General features: G+C 47.5%; 1 protein-coding gene across 3 annotated transcripts in view; it reads left to right on the top strand.

The window, feature by feature from the left end:
* The window catches only part of PRKN (parkin RBR E3 ubiquitin protein ligase), an 889,581-nt gene that overhangs the window by 580,466 nt on the left and 285,326 nt on the right, over positions 1–23,789 (top strand). For all 3 annotated transcript variants that reach the window (XM_053913792.1, XM_071219677.1, XM_045188965.2), the window contains one exon: positions 17,561–17,697. In XM_053913792.1, coding sequence (XP_053769767.1) covers positions 17,561–17,697 — 137 coding nt within the window. The remainder of the gene's footprint in view (positions 1–17,560; positions 17,698–23,789) is intronic.

Genomic DNA, 23,789 nt, shown 5'->3' with positions numbered 1-23,789 from the left:
TAAATCATGCATGTTTGTTATTTGGAAATGTGTTCTGGTCGTGTGTCTGCTGCTGTGCTGGCTTATTGCACTTCAGTGGCGAGTGAGATGGGTTTATCTATCTTCTCTTTGTGATATGTTTTCACGTGAAGTGTGCCTTCACCTCGGAAAGGTAGCGTCTGTGTACAGAACAGGCACATTTGCAACCACCCCATCACCCTGATACGCTCAGAGGAGAGCTGGGTTTCTGCTGTTGTCAGCCGAGCAGGTATTTTATAAAATGCATTCAATTTGGGAGGGTAATACCTTCTAAGGATACAAGAAAGATTTTTGAATTTAACATACATCTTTGTCTTATTCCTTTTACCCATTTTATTTGCCATTATTTTAAAAGATGTTACTCCCGTGTCCATACACAGGTGCATGAGTTTATTTTTCATGGTAGGAATGGACGATCAAGGACTTTATGAGAAACAAAATCTCCATTCTTTGGCATTATTCATTTGACACCTGGGTTTGCACATTTGAATGAAATGTGTATTTTCAAGAACATAACCCAGTACCATGAGCGTTTTGAAGCATTTATACTGTTAGATGCGGGATGTTAAGTGTCTCCATGCCCAACAAGAGCATTAGACAGCTAAGACCATTGTCACCCGCACGCCCGGCTTCTGCAGGCTCTCGGGCCACACCTGCATGACTGCGGGGCCTCGCTGGCCCTTCTCCCCCGTCCTCACGAGTGCCTTCCAGGTGCTGGCGAGGCTGGGAGTGAGCAGAAACAAGGCAGCTGGTCCCGCCTCTGCTTCTGGAGGTCCGCTGCCTGCAGGGGACCGGGGTGCAGGAGCACCCCGTTGGCACAGTTGGAACGCCTTCCGTGAAGTGGCGGTGCTTGCTGTCTATCAGCTAACCTGCCCACTTGCTAAATTCCACCTACAAATGAATAGGGCACCCAGTCTGTCACACTTGATGTTGAACTTTTGCCAGCATGACCCAGTATCATACTCCTTCTGCCTAAGTCTCTCGGGGACCTTCCCTATGAAAATACGGTCCCAGGGATTTCCATCTGCACACCCTTTCTTTGTGGCAACTCAGGTCTCGTCTCCCAGGGCGGCTCGGAAACACCCACGGGACCACTGCTGGTTTCCCTCTTCCCTCCTGCTCCACCTAACTAGGTTCATCTGTCCCCAATAACCTTGTATTTGTCATACTCATAAAAACCTGTGTCCGTGTTACGGTCTCAGCTTCACCCTCATGGCTGCTGGGCTCCTCTGTCTTTACACAGCCCGTGTCCGTGATACTGTCGAGGGAATTACGCGTGACCTCATCAGAGCTCGGCATCGCCGGGCTTCAGTGGTCTCTGCAGAGCGACAGCACGAACTGATTACCCTGGGTCCCTCCTTGCTCTTCTGAAAGCCCGGTGGGTCAGGCTGTTTTTGAGGATGTTGCACTGAGGAAGTTAAAGATGAAACCGCACACGCTACAGAGCAGCATTGCCATTTGGGACCACGTGTGATTGTGTTCAAACTTCTTTACTTTTATATAATGTAGCCTATAAACCAAAACTAAAATGTGAAAAGGTTTCTATGTCCTTAGAAGTATTGCTAATGCCAGGACTTGGGGGCTTTACAAACAAATCAGTGTTTACAAAAACAAGAAAGGAGAAGAGGAGAAGGAAGAGGTGGAGCAGGGACAGGTAGCGTAGTATAGGATCTCAGTGCTTTATTTTCCCGACAAAAATGTTTGAAAGCACAAGAACAGCAGTATCTGCCCTCAATATCGTGTAAGACACGGAAGACATTCTTTCATGACAAGTAGGACACGCAGTCTCAGGTTAAAGGGCTTTTTTCTGCTGACTTCGCTGCATCCCTGGTCACTGGTGAAAGCCACACCCCAGGTCTCAGACCCTGTGGACTAGACCTGGGGACGGGGGGCATGGACGCCCCTGCTTGCTCTGCCGGTGGGAGGGGCCGCTTCGCTCCACCAGCGAGACTAGAGATCCACCACCCTTCACGGCATCTTCGCACTGAAACCCGACAGATGCCCAGAGGTTATTAGAAGTCCACGTATACACAAAGCCCACTGATTGCCTTCCTGTTCGTTTCCTTCAGAAGTGGTAGCGGTGAGGTGTCGAGTGTTTCCATGGGATTCCGGATTCACTCTCACCCAGTGCACTGGAGCGCATTTCAAACATGGAATTGACCAGGGCCTGTGACCCCTGTCCCTGGGGACATGAAGGCAGGCGTTGCCATAACAAAACAGAACAATAGTGTACATCTGTCCATGTATGTGTATACCTACATATGTGTGTGATACACACACCATGAAAACATTCAGATCGTAAGGAATGCCGTGTTTCTTTCATTTTGTCTTTCGGGGAGAACTGGCCTGTGTGTCCCATTCGGGGGCACAGGAGCAAGGCGTAAACCAGAGTGGTACAACTCTGTTCTCTTTGTGAGCACCCCTGGAGCCATTTGGGGCATCGGAAATAGAGCGTGCTGTCCAGTGAAGCTGGGGCAATTCTCTGCACGCTGCTCAGTAACGACCGCGGATTCGGAAAGCAGCCGTGTGTGAGCAGAGCCTGGTTGCAGCCTCCCTCAAAACAGATGGTCGAAAGGTAGTCGTGGATAAAGAATCTTTTGTCGACAAAACCATTCCATTCTCAGTTCTCTTTTCTGGTCACGACGTTTTTCCTTGAGGTATAATTGACATACGAGAAAGCCATATTGAAAGCGTGCCCTTTGATTAATTAAGGCACACGAAGACACCTGAGAACCTACCAACACAGTCAAGACAATGAACATCTCCATCACCCATCACATCACAGGTGTGCTCGCATTTCCTTGTGTTTTCTCCCTCTCTGCTCCCCTTTGTCATTCTCTCTTAACCCCTACGCTGTTCTCTGTCACTGTGGGTGAGTTTCCAATTTTTGAAATATTTAAAAATGGAATCATACAGTATGCACTTTCTTTTTGTTTGTTTGTTTTGGCTTCTTTCACACAGCATAACTATTTTTGGATTCGCCCATGTGGTCCTATGTATCAATAGTCCATGATCACTCTGGGATTCACCCACGTGGTCGTGCGCGTCAGTAGTTCGTGATCACTTGGAGGTCCACCCATGTTGTGGGGTCAGTAGGTCATAATGGCTTTAAGAGTCACCCATGCTGCAACACGTATCAGCAGGTCCCGCCTCCTCGTGGCCAAGCAGTACCATTTTGTGGACATCCGTTAGTTTGCCTGTTCGCAGTGGAGCTGTGTTCAGTTCGGGGATGTTACAGGTACAGCCACAGTGAGCACGTGCTTTCCCGTCCATCAGTTAGATATCCGCCCCAGGATTTTGCGTGTCCTCGCTGTCTCCGTCCCTCTTTACTGAACTCTCTCCCTGGTCACTTGGTAACTTAAGGGTTCACAGTAACAGGGAGCATCGCTTGTTCTCACAGTCACAGTGTACCTGATAAATTCAACGTGAGGCTCACAAATTGGAAGGAGAGAAACATGAAATAATCATTAGTTTCCTTTGATTCTGCTAAAATTTAGGCTATTTTTTAAGTTAAAATAACACTTAGGCAAACCAAACTAATGAAGAACCACCTCCTTGGAAACCTGCAACCGCCGTCTCGTTAGGTTCTGCCAGGCCGGCAGTGGGTGGGTTTTCTCTGCTGGCTGCGTGTGAAAATTTTCAGATGTTCTCAGCGGATCCTGGGACCTGCTCTTTGAGGTTTGCTCTCATGCATGTCTCTAACTTGATTTTGGTCTCTTGGAGGATGGGCCTGTGTTTCCCACTTTTATATAAATCCCTCTGGCTCCCCACCACACCATCAAATGCCTGGTGGCTGCGCAAGGCTGTGAATCTAACCTTCAGGGAGAGGCTGGCGGTGCCGGAGCCCTCTGTCCTCCAGAATCAGGGCGTGTGCGGAGAGCATGCTCAGTCCCTCCTGTCTCCTGCCTCTTCGTGACGCGGTGATGGACCCGCTCCGTGGGCAAACACTCACATAAGGGGTGAGCTCCCCGTGTGAAAGAGTAAAGAACATCGAGCCCTGACTAGGTAAGTTTCACTGCCCAGTGTAGGTTTGGGGAAGGAGAAACGGGGTGGGTTCTTCTGGGTCAGAAGTTGGCACAGTGCCCCTGCCCCGTGCATGGGAAGCGGAGAGGGCGGGTTGTGCTGGGCATGGATCGGGGCCTGCCAGCCATGTAAGCAGCTCTGCCTGGGGCCCTCTGCACACAGCGTAGGCTGCTTGGGCTTCGCGTCAGGGGAACGTGGGTGGGGCCGTGTTGCCAGGCAAGTTGGCATGGGGTTAGCAGCCCACGGGGCCAGGCCCCTGTTGGTCCCTCTAGTCCTTGCTTTTGAAGTAAACGGAAAGGGAATCCCCAGTATTTATTATTGAGTTTCCGTTTGGATCCGCATCTGGGCACCAGGTATTCCCGGAAGGCCCATGGCAGGTGGTGTGGCTGCTCTGGGGGCAGAAGCCTCCCATAGGGTGAGCAGAGCCCGACTCCTGGTTGAACCATCAGGCAAGTTGAGCTGTCATAAGGCAGACACGGCTCCCGTGTGCTCAGGGGGCCAATGCGAGACACGTCAGCGTGTGTTTCAGGAGAGCTGAGATGCACTTCAGAGGACAGCTGCTGCTCCTCCCCCTGTGTTCTGAGAGGGCAGGGGGCGTCCACAGGAGAGAGGCAGGATGGAGCCCCACAGGGCCCACGGCAGGACTTAGCAGAGCAGCAAGAAAGAGTAGGGAAGAGGCAGGGTCCTGAAACACGAGAGCACAGACTGGAAGCTCTGGGGTGTGTGTGTGTGTGTGTGTGTGTGTGTGCGCGCGCGCGCGCGCACGTGTGCACCCGTGTGCATGTGCAATGGCTCCTGAGCCCCCCAGGGGTTGTTCCGAAGACCACTCCTGGATCCGCTCAAGTGCAAGGTCTGGGAGCCTGGCCTTTGGAACAGGCACTTTCAGGGTCACTCCTGAAATCAACAGAGGGTCAAGGCTGAGAACAAGCTGGGCCCAAGGAAGGGGACTGACCGACCTGGGAAGACCACTGTGACTCCCCGCTGTGAGTGGGGATGCAGTGTTTCTTCAGGGCCCAGGTAGAAAAGTCACGAGCAGCCAGACGCTCCCACTGCGGCTAGGCCTCCGCTTGTGTTCTGCCGCGGCAGGCGGTGAGCAGCGGGGGGCCTGCAGGGCAAGGTGACGGCCTGCGTTCTCACAGCCTGGGTTGAAGCTTTGGTCTGATTTGTGGCAGGCCCGTGTCACCTCTGCCCAGTCACTTAACCCCAGTGATCGTCCTGCTTTCTTTTCTGTGAAAGTGGAAAGTCGAGGAGCCCTATTTACACACCTGGATGCTCTCAGGCTTGGAGAGTGAGTGACGGATCTGCTGGCCCTTCTGCTCCAGCAGGGCTAAGAGGTGGCACGTGTGGGGAACTGGAATCTAGAAGTTGCCTTCCCAAGGCTGGAAGATATTTGAAACTTCAGATACAGTGTTTTGTGGCTGTTATTGCATATTTCTAAAAGCCAGTGTGGCACGGGGGCCGCGTCCCTGTGCTACAGAGCATGCTCACAATGCACACAATTGCTGATGTGGAGTTAATATTGTTTTTTATCCTCTGTCCCCCTCGTCCCTGAGTCTCTCCAGCCCACCAGGATTTGCTCCCCTCCTTCCAACCTGTTCCCTTCTGCTGCCTGTGGGCCTAACCTCATCAGTGGCGGGAAGGCAGGAGACGCTACTGTCTGTGTTCCAATAAAACTTTATCTACAAAAGCAGACGGTGGGCCAGATCCAGCCTGGAGCTAGGTGCGCTGGCCTCTGCAGTAGAGAGGATGAGAGGATGGAGACAGTCGACTGCCCTGGGGCAGGTGCTGTGAAGGAGGGGGCGGCAGCCCCTCTCTCCCCTGGGGCTGGCTCAGCTGACCTTGTTTGAAAAGAAAAAGAGGAGCTTTGAAATTAATTAACTTAGTTGTTGAAAGTTATATAAGATATTTTGTTGCTTTTTTTTTTGTTAATACTGAGATGTGTTTTCTGATTATCCATTATGATTCTGGCTCAGGGCCTCCCCCCAGCATAGCTTCCCGGAGGTAATGTCTCCAGAAACCCCGGATTTTCCCTTCTCGGTAGCACGCGTGTTAGTTCAAAGGCGTGTGAGGCTGGCCCCCTCAATGTGGATTGTCTTCAGCACATTCTTTCAACTAAACCTTCAGCTCCTCAGGCTGGCAGGGAGGATGACATGCCGCCGTCTTGCGAATTGAAGATGTGAAATCTCAGAAACCCAAGGTCTCAGGAGTGCCCCACCTGAGCTGCCACCTGCCACAGGGCAGGCCACACCCTTCCTGGGAGCTCTCCACGCCCCCCAGCCTCCAGAGTGCTGAAAGTGCAGGGTGGGCGGGCGCGTCTCTGCACTTGGTCCTTGGTTGGGTTTTATGCCTGAACTCATTTGCATTTGTATTGTTATAGCATGTTGGTTTTGATTATTTTTAGCAAAATATTTTGGCATGTCATACACTGCTTTTCTGGCTGTACAGGAAACAAAGAAACTAGGAGATTAGGAAAATAATCTTTCTACTATACTCCACAAGTCCTTACATTGTATTAATACCTTAATGCCGAATCCATCTAATGGCACCTCAGAAATGTCACAATACTCATTGTAGTACTGTTTTAAGATGACTCCAGCCTTTTCAGAGGGTTCGTCATCTCCAACTACTTCAGAGGGCCTGATTTTTTATGTTTCTCTGCTACAAGGAATAAAAGAGCCACAATTCTATCAGCGTTCACTCACTGACTTTTAGGAACGGATGAAAAACCAATGAGAAATCTCTGTGTGAGGTTTTGTGAGTGGGCAGCAAAAGATGTATCATTTTTCCACCCCTCTGTGACTACAGTAATTTCTTATGGTAAACAGCTCTTAGTGTTCATAGCCACTGGACTCGTCCTCAGCACATTAATATCTCCTGTCGTGAGGTTTGGGGACGCACTGGAACAATTTAATTCACAGTGGGGCTCTTACTTACACAAGATCTGTCTTCATATCTTTCTTGATATAGCTGAGGGCAGCTGCGGTGGATCTGGGCACTATCAGCTTCTAGATGTTATTCACAAAAGAGAAAATAAAGCAAGATCTGGGCAGAGCGGGCGGTTGTTCCAGGGCCACGCCCACCTCCCTGTGGGTGACGTGACCCTGTAAGTATCCGTGTGAACCCCGACCTCCACTGTCCTTGAGCTGCGCTCACAGACAGTGTGAGTAGAGCGTGCTCCGAGACCACAGCTCGGGCTCTTAGCAACATAATTCTGAGCTCCCCTGGACTTTTATAAATACAATTTGGAGAACTACTTTTTTTACATTTTTTTCCTTTTTATCGAATTGATTGGGGTGACCCTGGTTAACAACATTATACAGGTTTCAGGTGCACAGTTCTACAGCCCACATCTGTACGCTGTCTTGTGTGTTCACCACCCTGAGTAAGTCCCCGCCAATCACCATTTACCCCCCATTCCCACCTTCACCTCCCCCACCCCCTGCCCCCTCGGCATCACCACCCTGTGGGCCATGTGGTAATTAATGCTGTTGTTTGGGGATGAGAAAGTAACGTGGTAATTTTCCATGAGATGCATTTTCCTCTCATGGGCCACATACCCCTTGGAATTGCTCGTTTCATTTTGTTACACACAACAGTTACTTCATTATGATTTGCCCACTACCCACAGTTATTTGTCAGCATCCATTTGGTATAACGGCCTTGGCAAGGAAAGTTGGGGTAGCTGCTGATTAACCGAGTCATTGTAATGAATTACCACAAAAAAGGGCTGACTACTTTGCTTTTAAAATTTTAACTTTTAAAAAAGAAAAGAGGTGCCCTGACCAGTGTGGCTCAGTTGGTTGGGCGCTGTCCCCTAAAGCAAAGCAAAGGGTCGCAGTTCGATGCCTGGTCAGAGCACATACCTGGTTATGGGTTCGATTCCCAGTCGGGATGCACACAAGAGGCAACCAATTAATGTTTCTCTCCCTCTCCTTCTACCTCCCCTTCCCTCCTCTCTCTCATAAAAAGAAAGAGAGAGAGAGGGGTTTATTTTTTAATTCTAATTTGTATTGTTATAATGTCTGCAGCCTAACACCTGTAGAAGTTAATATTTGGGTTCAACATGTCAATAGTAACTATATTTAGAAATAAAATATGTGAGCTATACTAAATTCAAATAAGTATTTCCAAAGATTTCCATCATCTGGAGGACATTAATCATCTATTAACTCTCTCTAGTAACCGTGGCTTCATATTTTTATTTTTCAGAGCCTGTTTATTGTGAGTGGTTCATTATAAGTAGCAGAACCTGACCCAACTATACCTGAAAACGTGTGTGGCTTGTGGAGGCAGTGCCGTTGTGTTCTAACTTCCTTTTTCACTGCTGGAGGGAGTCAGAACTTGGATAGAGGCTAAGGGCATAATATAAAAACATACAACTTGGTTCTGTACCCGTATATTATTTCATTCCATTTTAAGCATTTTTATGTGTTTTCTTACTTCCCTCTGGTTTCTCAGTCAGGCTAACTCCTTGCTGTCTGGTTTACATTTTCCTTCTTCCAAGTAGGAAACAGTAGATTCAGCCGCCTCCCACTGGTTCTCCCTCTGGGTCCCAGACTGGGCTATGTCACCTCAGACAGAGTGCCTGGGGACACTCAACATCCCCTCCTGGGCCCAGCACAGCAGCCAGCTCACAGGAGCTTCCTGGTGGGTGGGTGTGGAGTTTGAGCTGGGGACGCCTGACATCGGTCACAAAGGAGGGGGAGAACAATACAGATGATGTGGAGTGATGTAGTCACTTGGATATCAGAACAGTACTTGATAAACATAAGTATTACAGGAAATCAGGAAGTGAGCAGAGAATCAGTGTTAGCTGGAGTTTTGCTGAACAAACTTCCCAAAAGAGGCTGGACTTGAGCCAAACCCTGACAGTATTTTTAGAAATCAAAGACAAGCAGGGAAGAATCTTGCATGCCTATGGGATAGGTGGGCCAGAGCTGTGAGGGTCTGGCCCGTGGGAGACAGAAGGATTTGTGAGGGGCAGTTTGGGGGATACATATTATATAGGGTAACTCGAGACAAACGGGGGATCTTCATGCCTTGGCATTGGGAAGGTAACTAGTTTACTGCTTTGGCCACCACCTGCCGTGACGAGAGCTACTGTAGAATACGGTTGCTGAGTCGTGCTGATTGAGTGGCGTGGGGGGCCAGGGTGGGAGGAAGAAAGTGGAGAATGTGTGGGTGCTGATTCAGGGGTCAGCCAGCATGGTGCTAATGAGTTTGGAGAGTTGGGACTCTGCCAGCGCCAGCCCCCTCTCGTTTGCTCTAGAAAGCATTACACTGTTGCTGCTCGGCGTCTTTGCTCAAGTACTGGGTTGACCAGTACTTGAAACAAACAAACTAAAAAGTGTGTTTAGTTTTTCCATAGGATGGCTCTAGTAGGGCTTACTTGTCTTTAACTTCATTCACAACAATTTTGTTAGATCATATTTTGACAGCCGTCATATCAGCGTGCATTAGGAGAAAAAATCAAAATTGGTAAATTTTTTGCAGCCATTTTAATATTGACGATGGAAGAAGATACACAATATTTTCAAGGTATTATGCTTTATTATTTTGAGAAAGGTAAAAGCCCAACTGAAATGGAAAAAAAAAAAAAGATTTGTGCAGTGTATGGAGAAGGTGCTGTGACTGATCGAAAAATGTCAAAAGCAGTTTGCAGAGTTTCTTGGTACTATTGACATTTGGGCCAAATAATCCTTTGCTGTGGGGCTGTCTTATGCATTGGAAGATGTTTAGCAGCACCCCTGGCTTCTACCCACCAGAAGCCAGTAGCGGGAGCTAGCCGACATACTCAAAGTACCCAAACCAACCAAGTTATTGGTGAAAATGAAAAATGTGTCTTTTATGGAAAATACAAAATGAACTTTTTGGCCAACCCCATGTCTTTACAGCTCATGTTTTGTAGCCTCTCTCCAAATCAGAAGTGTGTGTTGAAAGGAAATGCATCTGAAACAGAAACCGCAGCCGCCATGTGAAATTTTCACATATCTTTACATGACAGTAAATAGAACAAATTCACCTGTCAGCGGGGATGTAGGTCGCTTGGCGGGGAGAGGTTAAATACGGAAAGCCCTGCGCATCCAAAGTAAACACCTTCCATAGAGCTAGGCAGGGGCCAGGGAGAGTTAGTCCCGATGCAGGAAAGGTGCGCACAGAACTTTAGGGCATCACATCACGAGCACAGGTGAGAATACAGAGTATTTTGGTGAGTATCGCAACCACGGGACACACGAAAATCAGGTTGATTTCCAGGAATAAAACCGGACATTCACGACCAGAGAGTTTGCAGAGACTGGTCAGTGGGGCCGAACCTCGGATCAAATGCTGAGTTTGGAAATTCCCTTGAATTCAGTAACGTTACTGCCACAGGTGGGGTATAGAATCACTGGACAGGTATGGAAGAGGAAAAGGGAATTGTATCAATTAGGAAAGGAGACAGAGAGTTTATATTTTCTTCATCATTTCACTTGTGACGTATGTACTGCATCGTGTCATATAATGCTTTATTGAAAGCCATGTAGTTTACTATCTTCTCTCTGGACTCAATGCACTGAGCCACGAGCTACCTAAGGACCCCTTCCACGGACCCCAGGGGTGGGCTGGAGGTCTCTAAACTCATCCGGATGGCCGCGCTTACTACACTGGGAGAGAATCACTGGTCTTCCACCCGAAAGGACTGTGACCTCTGGATGTCACATTGACAAGGCAGCACCCTAGCATGTAGCAATTGCCCAAAGCATTGGCCAAATGCACTAAAAAATGGGATTCAAAAGTGTAGATGTGAACAGTCTTTTTCTGGGTATGTTGTAGATGCTGAAACGTTGGGACCTCTGCGAGTGAGCTAAAAGATCTAAGGTCAACCTGCTTTTTCTGCCGCGAAGTGGACCACATAAGGCAGTGGGACCATGAGCAGAGGAGAAGACGGGCGGAGGCGGACAATGGCCTAGTCCAGGACCTGCCCACGTGTTCGTTGGATTCTCATTCCAAGCAGACTCATGGGCCAAAGAGCCTGCTTCAGGATTTTAAACTTGGCTGCCAGAAGGAATTTTGAAGGCCATTCAACTGTTGAAGCTTATTTTCATTTCTAAAAGTTGAGTCTATCAATTAGTCTTGGATCTGGGGCCTCTCCAGCGACTGGTTAGCTCACTCGGCTAACTCCGATAATGAACTCCAGTGACATGCGGGGTCGGATGCGGTCCCCAGCACTTCCGCAGCAGGTGCCAAGCCGGGGACTTCTTTGTCAGCAGTGCGCTGGGGCGATTCGTAGGTCCTGGTGCTAAATATAGATGAAATGAAAATGCGTTTGGTGTCTGAGATTTCAGGCATTTATTTCTTGTTTATAAGCCATGTCTAACGAAGAGGGATTTAAAGTGACAGTTGTTAAGAAGATAAATTCAAGTTACTTAACAGGGTAGCTTTCCTCCTCTAATTATTTTTATCTAATCAAAGCCTGACTCAATTCCCAGGAGTCATCACTGTTCACGTTCCTCTAGGGTTTGCAGACAGCTTCGGCGGATTGCTAACCGGGGCGTGACATCAGCGCGGCTGTGAGGACAACAAATCCTGTAAGGACAGCATGTGAGCGTCTGAGGGTCAAGTTCCGTTAGCCAAATTTAAGGACTTTCTCCCACCAGTGAGGACAATTTATTTTTATCTCCTCCATGGTGCGCACTCAATATTTCTATTCTAACTTGCATTGCTTTTCATTGCATTTGTGAAGATTCCACTCTCCCTACTATGTATTTGTGTTTAATTTTGCTTTTCACTGCTGCATATGAAGACACGGCTCCATGCAGCCATCTCCCTCCATGCTCTGCCCTTTTACAGCACCCGTCTCTTCGTCCCTTGGCCTGGAAGGTTCTCTCCATCTCCATTCCCTGGAGTCCTCCTCCTGCTTCCAATACCACTGCTTCCATCAGCTCTTTTCTGACCTGCTCTCTCAGTGTGACCTCATCCCCACTCTGGGCCTATATCGTTTATAGCACTGCATTTAAAAACAATTATCCTGAAACCTGGCGGTTTAAGACAACAGCGAACGTTAGCTTGCACAGATTCGGTGGGTCAGGAGTTCGGGAACAGCCGGGCTGGATGGTTGCACAGCGGATCTGAGGCTACGGACAAGATGTCAGCCCGGGCCACAGTCCCCCAGGGCTTGCCTTGGCCTGGGGGTCCTATTCAGAGATAACTGACTCAGCTGGCTGCCGAGTCGCTGCTGACTGTTGGCAGGAGGCTTCAGTTCCTTGCCATGGGGACTTTTCCGTGGGACTGCTCGAGGGTCCTTGCAATGCAGCCGTTCACTTTCCTCCATGCAGATGACCCCTGGAGAGAGCGCAGGAAGAAACTGCCACGGGTTCTCTGATCTAGTTCTGGAAATCACACGTGTTCATGTCTGCGTTTTCCCCGTTGTGGCACAGGTCAGTCCCCTGATGTGTGGAAAGGAGCTGCGTGGGTACCAGCAGGCAAGGGTCCCTGGGGAATGGCTGAGGCTGAGGACCACTGAGCCTGCAATCTTACCATATCACGAATCTACCTTAAAATAAACTGCCCAATCCACCCATCGTCGGTGCCCTCTCCCATCCACTTTACTAGATTCTTACTTCCTCTAGAGCAGGGCTGTCAAACTTGTTCTCACCAGGGGCCACAGCAGCCTCACAGTGGCCTTCAAAGGGCTGAATGCAATTTTAGTACTGTGTAAATGTAACTACTCCTTAACTAGGAGCAAGGAGCTCGGCGCTGCCTCCAGGTAGAAACGAGGTGCCGGCTGGATAAAACAAGGTGGAGGGCCGGATTCGGCCCGCGGGCCTGGTGTTTGCACCTGTGCTCCAGACTATAGACATCCTTCCTGTTCTTCACACGTCTAACCATTGCCGGGCACTGCATTCCCTGTGTGTCACGCTCAGTTGGTATGTTGGAACTGTAGCTTCTCTCTTATTGGGTAGAAATGATGATGCACATGAGGGAAAGAAGCAGACAGGAAAACGGACAGGTTTTGGCAGATGGGTAGATGCAGGAAAGACAGAGACAGAGGGAGAAACAAGCAAGGAGAGAGCGAGCTGGTGAGAGTGCACACTCGTCGTGCACGTATGAAGACACTGTTGCTGTTCTGTACGTACTAGAGAACTGACCCACAGTAGTGCACATGTGTGGACTTCCGTGTAGCAGTCCTCTGCTGTGTGCGATGCATGTGAATGGCGTGCTGTGTTCTTTACCAAGTTATGCCCGATGTGCCGTGAACGAAGGGCGTAGGGGTCGTGTCGTTGCTTACAAATAACTCTTCCGTAATGTCAAGTACCACATTGATGATGCCTTTTCCATGTGATGGAGAACTTTATGTAACCTTTGATTCCCCCCTCGGTACCCTGGCTCACTGGGGTGAAATCATTTTCTAGATTGATCCATTAACATTTATATATAATTTGAGCAAAGGGCACAGAGGACTGTCGGGAGGAACCAAGGCCCGGGAGAAGGGACGTTCTGGCCTGTTCTCCTCAGAAATGTCACTGCTATCCATCTCCTCGTTTCCGTTCCTGGGACTACCAGCGCAGCACTGCCACGTCCCTTAGTAACTCATGCCAAAGTCATTAACACGACCTCCAGAGGGACTTCACGGCTTCCGGCTTCTCTCCCTCCACACATCCCTCAGAACTAAACATAGCAAAGCTTCGCTCCCCTCCATGCCCAGGAGCCTGCAGTGAATCCCATCACCCAATGCCAGATGCAAAGATGTTCTCCAAGAGCCACCCCCCCCCCCCCCCCCCCGCACTGTCCCTGCCAGAGTCGTCTCTGTCCTGGACCCTTTTCCTCCCTCCTTTTTCTTTTCCCGACACATCTGCTCAGCCAGCCCAGCTGGTAGCTTCTTTGCTGTAGGAATTCTTTGCCGCACCTGTTTCCTGCCCTGGCCAGTCACCACGTTTCTCTGCAGGTGCAGTGGCCCAGAGTCACCTTCCTGTTTATTTATGTTCAGCAGAGGTTCCCCATGGAGCGGTGCAGACTCATCCCCCCCCCCCCGACCAACATCCAGGCGCCAGAGTCTGGTGACTGCATAAACCTCCTGAGACACCTGTGCCACGTCCCTGTGTCCCCAGGCTCAGCACTGTGGCTGAGGGTATGTGTGTTCCCCATCGTTGGTACGAGTTATGGCTGTAACCATAACTTACCTTAAAGCAAAGTTGAGGCACACCAGTGTTACGTGCTCAGTCACCCAGAGTGGTAGCCCACACGTGTTCACGAAGTGCCTACTGGAGCCAGAGTAGATGCTCAGTAAAGATGGAATAAAACTGTGTGAATGGGAGCACAAAAATTATAAAATAAAGCTAGTCCATTCACTTATCCATGGTCCGGTCAGTGACTTGCCTGCATAACTACCATGTGCCCCGCAATCTGGGTGGTGAGGCGTGGCTGGGTCACGACCGCGTCAATCACATCCCTGTGTTCTCTGTTGTCTCGGGACCTTTCCTGTGATGCCAACAGCCAAGGTGGGGTGGAGGTACCATCTGGAGCACAATGTGCTCGGCCTCGTGGGTAGAAAGGTAGGAGAAAGGGAAGAATCCGTGAAGAACTGGGCTCCAGAGAAAGTTTCTTGAAGGTCTGCAGTCTTGAACTGGACCTTGACGTTTGGGATTCGGATTCCCATGTAAAGGGCAGTATCACACTGCAGGGATGGACACCAGTGAGCATGCGTTCTTCCGGGACAGGAGCTGGAAGCGTGTGCTAGAATAGGTAAGGGCGGGGCCGACGGGGGTGGGCGGGGGTGGATGGGGCAGGAGGGATGGGTGAGGTGGGCGGTTCGTTTCAGGAGAACGAAATGCAGGAAACATATGTGAAGTTCCTCGCAAGGCACCTCATCCGCTGTCAGTGCTCATAATATTAGCATGTCGGACGTTAATTATGCAGTCCCCTTACCCATGAAAGGACTTCTACTCATTGTCTCAGGTGGTGATCAAGCTAATAACCTTTCTCTGAATGTCAGGCTTATCCGTCCCCGGAATTCTTCACAAGTACAGCGATATTCTTTGTAAGAAATAAGCAATCTTACCTCATAATTGTATCAGGAAATCCAACTGACAGGTAATCCTACGTCAAGTATGTACATATGCTGTCTGTGACTGTATCCGTGTCATCATGTCTTCAGTATCTGTAAATCAACGTGCATGTGCAATGTATCTATTCTCTCTGTGTGTATCTCCATATAGATACGTACTTACATGTACAAAGGGACCCCACGTAGACAGTGGTAGAGAATCCGTCAGTGACTCATATACTACTTTTGACTCTCTGCAACTATCGCAAGTTTTTTCTTTTCCAAAGACACACGTATGCCGCCGCCCCCAACACCGCAGCCTCTCACGGCCGTACCACGCACCCTGTCTCTGGGAAGTGACTTTCCTTCCAGGGAGTCAACTGGTCTTCTGTCCCCGCAAGCTGAGCACACTGCGTGCATCGGACCCCTTTCCCTCCGCTCCTTTGGTTTGGTCGGTTCGTCTTCCTGCCTGCATCTCAGGTCAGGGCAGTGGACTGCTGTCACTGCGCTTGATTCTTAGTAGCACCACTCCATGTCACCAGGAGGACAGGCTTCCCTCTTCGGGAACCAGAGTCACGGCCACCACCAAGCCCACCATCGCCTTGCGCGCCATTCTTAGTGAGGGCAGGGGCAAGGGGGGCTGTCGTGTCCTCTGTTTTGTGGGGTGTGTCCCCCTGAGCCCCAAATGTTGGACCTCTAAAGCCTTTCCTCATGCTGTGGGTCCCTGCATTTACATCTCACACCATGAGAAGGGTTCATCTCACACCATGGCCTCTGCTGTGCTTACCGTGTCTTGCTAACCTGTTCCGAATACTAGGATGTTACCACTAGAGTACAGAACAATGGATGCTCAGTGGATTATCGGGATGGTGTAGGTTCTTTCGAGCCATGCTTTAGCAGGAGTACGAAACTGTAAGTGTGAACTGAGCGTGGGAGACAGCTCCTCTAGCTGTGCGTCCGACAACAGGGGTGGGAAGGAACACGTGGACTGGGCCAGCGCCCGCATGCTGGGCTCCTGGCCTTCTTGCTCGGCCACTGGGGCCGTGGTCCAGGTGCTGGCGGCTCTGGCCTCCAGTTTTATTTCTTCTACAGGGAAATGGCCAAGCTTTCTTTTAAACCTGGTTACATAAAGGAACATTTTTAGTACTGGTCTCCTGTTTTCCCCTGTGTTTCCATCTGTTGATGGAGGATTAGGGGTCTCTGCAGGCTTACGTTGCTACAGGCAGAACGGACAGCATCACTCACAGGACCGGGCGGGGAGAGGAGCAGGGCCAATGTAGCAGCTCTGCGGAGTCACAGAGGGCGAATGAGCTGTGTGTGAGCCGCGTGACTCTTGTGTTAGAAGCAGGGAAGTGTTGTATTTTATCCTCTTCGAGGGGGAATTGTTACGAGGGCAAAGGTTGACAGTTCAGAGCACAGTCCATGCTTATCGAAAACAGCCCCGAAAGGACGTCAGTGGGTTCAGATACAGGCCACGGAAGCACATAAACACATTTAGGGACACTCCAGCTCAGGTGAGGCTGCCCATCGACCTGGAGATCCACAACATTAAAATATCAAGGGTTTCTTTTTTCCATGTGGTTTCAGATTAGATATTACTTTGAAATATGTGGGAAAACAGACTTTTGAAAATATTTTAATTGCTAAGAAATTACCTTTTTGTAATATTAATGTTTGACATCAGTTTTTCTGGGGAATGGGCTTTTGAAGAACGCAGACCTGTTGGGGACTGTGTGTGAAAGGAAAAATATTTTGTATTTTATTATCATTACATAGAGAAAGGGCTCATCTAAATAAATTCCAATAAATTTTTACCAATAAGGTGTCCTTGAGGATGATCTCAAATTAATATATTCAGTTTGTCTCCGTTCTGTCATAAAGCTTCATGGTTCACTTGGTAGCAGAAATACGTGGTTATTCAGGAAATCTTGTTTTCCTACAAAGTGTTTTAAAGGAATCCAAAATTTTAAGGACTTGTATATATCAATTGATAGTAATGTCATGACCTTAATTTAAGAAATTGGGTATTTGGGTGGGCTGCGGGTGACCACGTAGACAAAATCTGTTAGTAGACGAATCTGCTGAATCATCGCTCATTTTGAAATTCTCCTTTTCTACTCGCCAGTGAAATATGGTCTCCTGTTTAACCTCCCTACTTGGTCTCAATAATCATTCTTCTTTTGACTTTGGAGAAGTTCAGATTCTATATATTATTATAATTAGATTCAAGAGCATTTACTCAAAACCAATGTACTCCCCATACCTAGGACTACGAGAATGTCAGTGTAAAGTAGGCACAGTGTCCACCTCCAAGGGGCCCCAGCCTCTAAGACAGGAGCAACTTATCAATACTAGGAGGTCATAACGATGGATTGATAGGAATACATGTAAGTGCATGGGGTGAGTAGTGGGTTAATTGGGAGGCAGGCCTGCTCAGCGCGTGTGGCCCCTCCTCCCAGCAAGTCCCACAGGGAATGTCTGTCCTCGCCTCTGCAGGAGCCCGGTCCTGGTGTTCCCGTGCAACTCCCGCCACGTGATCTGCCTGGACTGCTTCCACCTCTACTGCGTGACCAGGCTGAATGACCGGCAGTTCGTCCACGACCCTCAGCTCGGCTACTCTCTGCCTTGTGTGGGTGAGTCTAGCGCCTTTCCCCCCGTTTACTGCTGACTTAGCACCGAAGGAGAGCTGCTGATATAAGGGTATCTTAGAGACACCCAGTCCCTTCTGAGGGGTGAGAATTCAAATATCTATTTGGTCATCGCCGAACAAGAGACATTCATGTTTGGATCACCAAAAAATACAAAACGCGACGGTATGAAAGGACTGTGTTGGACTAGGAAATGCAAAACCTGCAGACAGGCATCGGAAATAGAATTTGCAGTATTATTCAGCCGTGGTACACAAAGTGTGTCTAGGGATTCACCCTGCAAGGTGTAGATTTATTAGTCGGGAGCAGCGCTATTAAATCACCCATGCCTATCACTACGGATTTTGAGCACATTCACATGTGTGTGAGATAACATGCATTAAATTAAGGAAGATATTATTAAGGAAAAGAAATTAAGGAAGATAAAATCTTTCCTTAAGAGAGAGAAATCTTTCAACATGTACAAAACATCTTTTACTTGCACTATATTATTGCTTATATTGTTTTAATTGAGGTGAAGTTCAACATCATACATAATTAACCATTTTAAAGTGTACAACTCAATGGCATTTTGTGCATTTACAGTGCAATGCGGTGACCACGCGGCTCTCTCCAGTTTCAAAACGTTTTTATTACCCCAGAGAACTAGCCCATACCCATTCGGTAATCAGTGCCCACACCCCATCCTCCCATCCTCGACAGCCACTGCAGTCTGTGTCGAGGGATTTTTCAATTCTGGACGCGTCATATAGAAGGGAACATGCAAATGTGACCTTTGGTGTCTGCCGCCTTTCACTTAGAATAATGTTTTTGAAGTTCCACCCAAGTCATGGCATGTCTCCTCATTCTTTTTTGTGGCTGGATAACATTCCCCTGACCAGCTATACCACACTTGTTTATCCATTCATTCATTGGCGGGCATTGGTGTTGTTTTACCTTTTGGCTATTACGAATAATTCTGGGTCATGTCGTAATCCTGTGTTTAACCCTTTGAAACACTACAAAAGGACTTGGCATAGCTGCAGCCATCCTACTAAGTGTGAAGCGGCATCTTATCGTGGTTTTGCTTTGCATTTCCTTAATGACCGATAATGTGGTTTGCCATTTGACTGTGTTTGGGGAAATGCCTGTTTGAGTCCTATTTTAATCAGGTGATTTGTCTGGTGGAGTGGTAGGCATTCTTCATGGGTTCTGGTCTCAGCCCTTATCAGACAGTGGTTCCTAAACATTTCTCCTCTTCTGTAGGTTAGTGACAGTGTCCCTTGGTACACAAAACTTTTTAATTTTGATGAAGTTCAATTTATCTGGGTTTTTATTTTTCTGTTGCTGTTTGTGCTTTTGGTGCCAAGTGTAAGAATCCATTGCCAAATCCAAGGTCATGAAAAGTTACTCGTATGTTTTCGTTGAATAGCTTATCTCTTGTATTTAGGTCATCGATCCGGTTTGAGTTAATTTTTGTTCGTGAAGTGAAGGGAGGTCCATACCTCATTATATATTTGTTTTTAATGGCTGTGGTGTGAATAGATAGGTTTCATTGATTTTGAAAACTGTGGTTGGAAACTATGTGGTATATTGATTGAATGGTCAGGTTTTAAGTTCAATGCATTTCAACGCTTAGTTTTAATGCCGTTCATAGCTGAAAAATATACCTCAAAATTATTTTCAAGCTCTAAATGGAAGTAGCTAGTTGCATTGTTGACTTTGTAAAGTACGATCATTTTTCCAATGTATCTGCCGATAATGCAATGGTCTTTCACTTACGATTTACATAATACAGGTGTCAATATATTGTTATGGAAAACTCATCGAATGGTATTGTGCTTTTATATTTTTAACAAAAGGATTCGAAAATCAATGCAACACTGATTTTTATTTGAGGTTTGGAAGATTTTGTTTCTATTTTTAATTTTTTAATGAGTTTTTTAATTGATAAACCTTTTCACAGAACCAAATAACACAGAAACATTTCTAAACCTCCATTTCCAAGTTTTCTCTGCATAGACAAGTTACTTTTAAAAAATCAGTTTATTTCTCATTTATTTTAAAAATTTAAGGCTTTTTAATTATAGAACATTTTGAACATACTAAGCAGAGAAAAATGGCAAATAACCTCACTTGGTACCCATCAGCCAGGCTTTCTAGTACAACAAGATGTTCTGGGCTTTCTGTGCAAAACTCTTGCTCAATCACCTGGAATCCACCCTGTTCCTGAGGAGCTCTGGAGCTTAGAAGTCCCAGTGGCGGTGTGTGGCGGGCTCAGGGCTATTCAGCTGGTCCCTGTTTCCCAGACCTAGCTCAAAGAGCTGGGAAACATGCTTTAAAAAGGTAAGTTTAAATTACAATACCAATGGTATGCTGACATTTGCCGTTCAAATTCAGAGTGAAGGAATTTTTACTTAAAGTCACTAATCTTACAACAGTTGTTGCGTCTCAGCAAAAACCCTGTTCCGAAGTGATGTCGTCACGCCCACTTGTGTAAGTCACAACACATGCCCGCCTGACAGCCCTGCCTGAGGACACTGCCACCACCCACAGCACGGTCGCTGAGCGCCCTGGGGAGGCCTCTGCCCTTGGTTTCCCCGTCAGGCTGCATTCCCAGAGGGAACGAGGGTCATGCTATACTTTCGTCCCCCATCACATACATATTTATTTTTCTTCAAAGTGCTTTTAAAATTTAGTTTGTTGTCATAATTAGGCAACATAGTGACAGAAGTCCAAAGGCAAAGCTCTAAAAACAAGCTCCATGAAGAGAAATAGAGCTCTCATTCCCATGCACCTTAATAGTCCTTTTCTCGCCCCGTGGGTAAACCATTGTTTGGAAAACCTCCCACCTTAAAAACGTGCAAACAAATTACCAGCGATGTGGATGTTGATACAGATTTGTGCCACCCCTTCTAAAATGGAAAGTTGAATACCACGCGTGTTTTTCTCCACCTTTTGTCCCACTCCATATTAGGTTCTACGCCCTAGTATACATGGGTAGTTTCTTCATCTAAGAAAATGGCATCGTGGAATTCCATCATGCATATACATGTACCTTACTTTCCCCTTATCGGGGAGCCCTTAGTTTTCATTTTTCCTGTTACAAATACTGCTGCTACTAATAGACTTGGGCACACACGTCTCTGCATCGTCCTGTCAGAACAGCACGGAGGTGGACGTTGGGTGCGGCCACTGCATCAAAGGGGAAGAGTGTATCTAGTTGCATTCCCCTCCCCACAGCCGGGCCCCCGACCCCGTCTCACCAGCAGAGCCATTAAAAGACCCGCATTCCCCCATCTTATATTTAAGAAATGGTATTTCCATATGGTTCTTTCCTTGAACAAGGTTGAGCACCTTTGATAAGTTTAAGACCCTTTTGCATTTCTTTTTCTCACTCATTTTAAACATATCACCTTTTCCTTGAGGAACAGGTTAAGTGAATAAATTGAATATATTTTTTAAAAAATACTTTCTCCATAGCACACTGCAGTCACAGGAAAGGCTAGCAATGTTGAATCGCTTACATTTGTATGGAGAATGTATGCAAACGAGCTTTAATTTTGCTATGTGTTTCATGTGCCGTGAGGTACCGGCCTCTCTGTGAAACAAAAGATTTGCACGATCAAACTCTGCATCTAATTAAAATGCATTGTGGGTGTAGATTCAAACGGAGTGTACTTATATTTTAAGTACCCTTTTTAAAGCAATTTCTTTAAATTAACCTTGTCAAGGACATCCTTAGACCTGCGTGCCCCCTGGGTTCACCTTTTTTGTCTGCATAGTGAGTGAGGCGGGGAATGAATACATTTTTAAGTATGCTGTTTTGTGTTTTTTTCCTTTGGAGTTCTTTTAAATGTTTTTCTGCAAACACACCTTCCTCGATACTGGCTACTCAAACGATGCGTTATGAGGCCGTGCTTTTGTTGTTAAATGGCACTTACTGTCGAGCCCTTTCCTGCTTGACACCTTTCCCTTGATGTCCAACAACAACAGCGGGAGGCTACCTACCTCCCCACGTTGTTCTGGAGCAAGAGTGTAGCAAATGGCCCAGGGCTGAGGCCCGTCACCCACCTTTGCAGCAACCCTCCCGCACCGCATACTTCATTCACTCCAATCCAATTTCTTCACATCTTCAAAATCGTTTTAATATATACAGTAGCCCCACCCACCCACGGCTTCGCTTTTTGAGGTTTCCATTATCCCCAGCCAACCTGAAAATAGTCGGTGGAAAAATTCCAAAAATGAACGATTCATGAAGCTTAGATGGTGCGCCGTTCTGAGCAGTGCGATGAGCGCTCTCGCTGTGACACGTCGTCCCGCCGGGAGGTCAGCCATCCTTCTGTCCAGGGTTTCCACACCACGTGTCCCCCAGCCATCAGTCACTGAGTAGCTGCTTGGGGTCTCTCAGTTCCTGCACTCAAGTCACCCCGGTTTTATCTAACGCTGTCCCCAGAGTGCAAGGACAGCGAGGCTGGCCCTTCACATATGCCACAGGGAAGCCACAAAGCGCCTCCCTTGAGTGAAAGTGTGAGGACAGGACCATGAGGGAGTTAGAGAGAGAAGACCAGTTTGTGAGTTAAACTTTGTCATATGTCGTATGTACAAAAAATCATAGTGTGTGCGGTTCAGTGGTATCTGGATTTTCAGGCCTCTGCTGCGGGTCTTGGAACGTGTCCCCGTGGCTGGGGGGCTACCGTATTCCCAAAGCACTTCCTCGTAGTGGAATACAGGGGTCACACACTGTTTCTACCGTGACTCAGACATGTTTCCGCCGCACTATGGAAAGGGAAGCTTTTGAATGTTACAGATTTTTTTTATGAAAACAAACTGGATTGGGTTGGGTCTTTGCTCATTTGTTACTTGCTCAATTTCTAAGTGTTTTGCTAACTGGAATGGCTTTGCACTCAACTTAGTTTATACCTCAGGGCCTGTCACACCCTCAGGGTGAGGGTGACTGTCAGGGAGAACGGCCCCTCACGTCATCGGTGCCGCTGTCATCCTCTCTCTCGGCTCACTCTTGCTCGATCACTGCTGTCTGAATTAATGGTTTCTTTGCAGGGACCTTGAGTCTCCTTAAGTCACTTACGTGTTTCGACAGGGATAATTTGCCCATAAATCTTTTAGCCAAGCACAGGTGATCTTTTGCAAAGGGGAACCAACGAGAGAGGACCTCACTCTCTGGATCTTTGTTGTGGGACCACCCCCCCAATCCCTTCAGGTGTCCCTGCACAGTCGAGAGCACCTGGTCATTTGATGCACAGACCAGGCTGTGGGAGGCACCAACCTGTAGATTCTTAATGAAGGTTAATATCTCATATTTTAAATGGTACCCATATAAGCCCTAGTGATACCTCCAGTAAATCAATGAATCATTTTGCACATGCCCTGGGATGTCCACAGAGCATCAGAGAACCAAGTTCGAGTCCTGACACTGTGTAACACGGGGCCCGTTAGTAACACTGCTGTGCCTCGGCTTCACTTTAGGGTAAAATCGGGGCAAGGCAGTAGCCCCCATTGCGTATGTTCTTATGTGGGTAGGTTAAAATAACGCCATCTGAAGTGTCTTCAGGCTAAATGCTGAAGACAGTAGCACAAAATGTATGTTTGTGTTTGTTATTTTGGTTGTTACATAAGCATGTATTCCCACGGGCAGTACATATAATGTGTGTGTGCATACGTGTATGTGTGCATATACATGTGTATTCACACAGTAACATGTGTTTAGACATTTCTTGACTGTAGGTTGGCAGTTCTTCAACTCGATGCATAAACCAAGCAATTAGGAAGCATTATTTACTTACCCACTTATCTGGCCATCTTTCCCCCTTGTTTAATTTGACTTTGCCTGGATTCATAGAGCGTAAAATAAGACACATATAATAAAGTCGTAGTAATGTAGGATTAGAAAATCAAAGGTTTTCCATCTGTAAATTGAAAAGCAGACTGTTAGGGACAAGAACTGATTGAACTTATATTCTGTGGCACAGTTGAGAATACCGTGGTGTTAATTAAAAGGTCACATCAAGTTTATGACTCTTATAAATAAGACAAATAATATGTATGCAAAGCAAAAATAGTGGATAATTCTGTGAAGG

The sequence above is a fragment of the Desmodus rotundus genome, chromosome 11, assembly GCF_022682495.2.
Source record: "Desmodus rotundus isolate HL8 chromosome 11, HLdesRot8A.1, whole genome shotgun sequence".
Lineage (NCBI taxonomy): Eukaryota > Metazoa > Chordata > Mammalia > Chiroptera > Phyllostomidae > Desmodus > Desmodus rotundus.
The sequence above is the reverse complement of the archived record's forward strand: the minus strand, read 5'-3'. Positions and strand labels throughout refer to the sequence as shown.